This window comes from Eurosta solidaginis, chromosome 2 (genome assembly GCF_040869045.1).
Source record: "Eurosta solidaginis isolate ZX-2024a chromosome 2, ASM4086904v1, whole genome shotgun sequence".
In the NCBI taxonomy this organism is placed as follows: Eukaryota; Metazoa; Arthropoda; class Insecta; order Diptera; family Tephritidae; genus Eurosta; species Eurosta solidaginis.
In genome coordinates, this window is record NC_090320.1 from 95,968,305 (window position 1) to 95,971,941 (window position 3,637).

The window sequence follows — 3,637 nt, forward strand, 5'->3', positions numbered from 1 at the left end:
TGTTTTGATATAGAATACTTATGCACTTTTATTAGACATGCCAGATGCGAGGAATAAATACATGTCATTTGGCCTGGCAAAGTGCAATAAAAAACAGCTCCTGAACCATTGGTATTTTTATGAAAATCTTTTGCAAATACTTCACTGATATGTAGCTGACATTTAGCTTATTTTGTGTTTAAATATAAATCGCACTTGCTTTAAGTACATTTTCTGCAAATTCTTAAATACACTTTGCCTTTCAGGCGATGCTGCTCAACGTACACAGCAAACACTGACTTTCTATGAATTGGATCTTGGTCTCACTCATGTGGTACGCATGCAAACTTTTTAATTTCTGTACCCGGGGGAAATGACGGTCAAAAAATTATTCAAAACATAAAAATTTGGGTGATCAGCAAGATATACGTTGTCCTATACCACGTCGGCGTAATGATTTAGATGATCCTGATCGTGGCATGATCTTTATATGCTCAGCGACACATTGCACCAAGAGCATGTATTTCTTTTTGGTACAAACTAAGCAGGGTGATATATTTAAGGTCACACTTGAAACTGATGATGATGTAGTGTCTGAGATCAAGCTAAAATATTTTGATACTGTGCCACCTGCCATAGCGATGTGGCATGCTTGATCACTTCCGCAGTTTGACTTAGTATCTTTAAAAACTAAAAGTGGGATATAAATGCATTTAATAAAACAGTTTTCTACAATTACAAAATTTCCAATCTTTTAGACTTGTCCAACTGTAGGCGAAATAACACGTCCACCAATTGAAATCAATCACATATATTATGCAGTGAAGAATAAAGCAATTGCCCGCTACGTACCTTGTAAGGTAGTTGAACCGGTATAACCTGGCTTTCCTGGTACACTTCCAAAAGTGCCACATTATAATGTTAAATTCTTAAAGCTTGAATATCAAATGGTGAAAACTGTATAAGCAAAGCATTTAGCATATTATGATCCACCAAAAGTACGATTTCCAATAGGTACATTTACTCCATACTTGTGTGAAAACAATATCCCTTGAATTATATGTTATAAATTGTTCTTTAAGGTTCACGTGTAATTGCTTACTTTGATGCCACTTCATTGTCGCGTGGCAAAGAGAAAATGTTAACTCAAAGCGCTTTTTATCCTGGAATTATTGCTGAACCATTGAAGCCTAACAATAAATACAGGTAATTATCTATTCATCAGTATCTTATATAAGGTACATATTTAATTTTGTATATACAATAGGTACCTAATTTTCTACTATGATGGTTATACTCAATATGTTTCCCATAAAGACGTACGATTGGTGAGTAATGTTTCCGAACATGTTTGGGAGGACGTACATCCTGCATTACGCGAATTTATTCAAAAATATTTGACACAATATTCTATAAACCGTTCAATGGTACAAACACAGAAAGGCCAAAGCATGACCACAGAATCAAATGGCAAATGGATTTATGCGCGTGTTATAGATATTGATTTTAGCTTAATACAAATGCAAGTTGACGGATCAAAAAGTCATACAGAATGGCCCAGGCAAATGTTCAACGCCAGCGCGCCCCATTACATCAACAGCCTTAATACCACAGGAGGAGGTACCAGTTATTATCAAAATAGATAGCAACGGGGACATGGGAGCCATCAAAAACAACAAAATCGATTTTCAGGCAACTGACAAAATATTCGCAACAGTACTGGAGGTTTTGCAGGAGGACAGTGGCAGCAATACACACCACGTAGCAGCGGTGGGAATGAATGGCAGAGGCGTGGTGGTGGTGGCGATGGCGGTTATAGGCAGCGACATAATGTAAGTAATTGATTAACTTATTAACATACTTTATTAACTTCTTACTTTTGCTTTAATGGATAAAACGTAGCGAGATTAATTTAAATACATTCGCGATAGAAATTGATGAAGACGATGCGGTGTCCAGCGGTAACGTAGGCAGTGATGGCAATAATGATGAAGAAACCGAGAAGTGTGCTGTCCCAGCAGAAAATAATGAAGCAACTAGTCCTTAATGAAAAAATTCTGCGAATCTTGATAAATGTATGCAATAGTTCATGTAGTTGGTAATGTTTGCCAAACAAAATTAGAGATTTTATCCAAACTCAGCAATGACGTACTAGCTACATCGATAAATTAGTAGTTTAGTGTAATGAAACTGTACTTTTAATTAGAAAAAATAATCATTGAGCTCAGTTTTCATAAAATAATTTAACACAAACTAGCTCAAATGATTCAAATTTCCAGGCGCTTGCTTTAAAACGACGAACATTTAAATATACTGCATTAAAAATATGAATTAGATTTATGAGTTAAAATTTGATTCGAGGCATAAATTGTTGCGTTTGGTACATTTGAAAATAAGAATTTAAAACATGCAAATATTGTGGTTAGTACTAAATTTTATTCTGATAAAGAAAAGCGCTGTAAAATATGTATGTTTTAAATAAAGCAAATCTGTATATACATACTTAATCGAAAGCATTGAAAATTTGTCGATTTGTAAAATCGGATTGCAAATTGTTGAGTCCAGGGTGTAGATTCATTCATTGACTGTCTGTTTGAATTCAATCATTTCAAAACCGGTGAACGGATTTGGATGCAATTTGACAGACAACAGATATTAATTAGTCTGTAATGATCTTCATGGCAGAAGTACACTCGGAGTGTTCGTAATTGTTTTGCGGATATTTTCGGATCACTTCGGCATCATCGTGCTATTTCGTAACTATTTGGAGTTCATACTATCAGGACTATCTCCGGATCATCTCGAGATTGTTGTTGTAGCGATAAGGACACTCACCGAAGGTTTTGGGGAGTGTTTTCGATGTTGATGCGGTACGTTCCGTTAACTGGCGCCATTAAGATACTAGCCCGACCATCTCCGGAACGATTTAGTATACCACATGAACCTTCTAAGCCATCCCGCCAGAGCCTCGGTTGTTAAAGACACAGGATTCGCCACGTGTGGGTGAGGTTGAGAATTGGATTGGAGAAGCTATAAATTGCGCTGGTAAACCCTGAAAGGGTTGCGCTACACAACCCCTTGAATCAATTTGGTGTTTTAGTAGCCTTTTACGACAAGCATACCTGCCGCGGATATATTCTAGGCCCCATAGCCCGCTGGTGGAGATAATTTCGCAACTACCTTCCGATCATATCAGTGTGTTTTCGTATCCATTTCGGTGCTGTGTTCGGGACTTCATACGCGTCTTGTGGGGAATATTTCTTAGACGGATATATGTACGAAGCTTCCTCGGGTGTCTATAATAAAACACATGTTTGAAAACAAAATATTTTTTAATATGAATTTTTGTATATTGAATAATTCTTAACATATTTCATTGTTTATTATCTTTAACAATCGATAATAGTCGTCTTCTTTTGCTTGCAATTATACATTTACAAATAATAATTATAATTAATAACATAAAACGTACTACAAAATAACTACTGGCCCTAATTGTGCTAGTTTTAAGATCAGCGTAAGACGTTGTGCTTTCGTAAAATGTGAAAATGTTTTGTTGCTATAGACTTGAGTGTGTGCAGGTTTGCGGTTGGTGTGCAAAAACGAATATTGTACAAAAGGCTTGAATCCCAAAACAAATGATATTTATATTTTTTCG

The 3,637-nt window shown here is 36.0% G+C and overlaps 1 protein-coding gene across 1 annotated transcript; it reads left to right on the forward strand.

The window, feature by feature from the left end:
* Positions 1 to 271: 271 nt before the first annotated feature.
* Positions 272 to 2,164, forward strand: LOC137242290 (uncharacterized). Its single transcript, XM_067769631.1, has 5 exons — positions 272 to 675; positions 738 to 993; positions 1,062 to 1,185; positions 1,247 to 1,811; positions 1,882 to 2,164. The coding sequence occupies exons 4-5, from the start codon at positions 1,636 to 1,638 to the stop codon at positions 2,024 to 2,026; spliced, it is 321 nt and encodes a 106-aa protein (XP_067625732.1). The 5' UTR covers positions 272 to 675; positions 738 to 993; positions 1,062 to 1,185; positions 1,247 to 1,635; the 3' UTR covers positions 2,027 to 2,164.
* Positions 2,165 to 3,637: the final 1,473 nt, after the last annotated feature.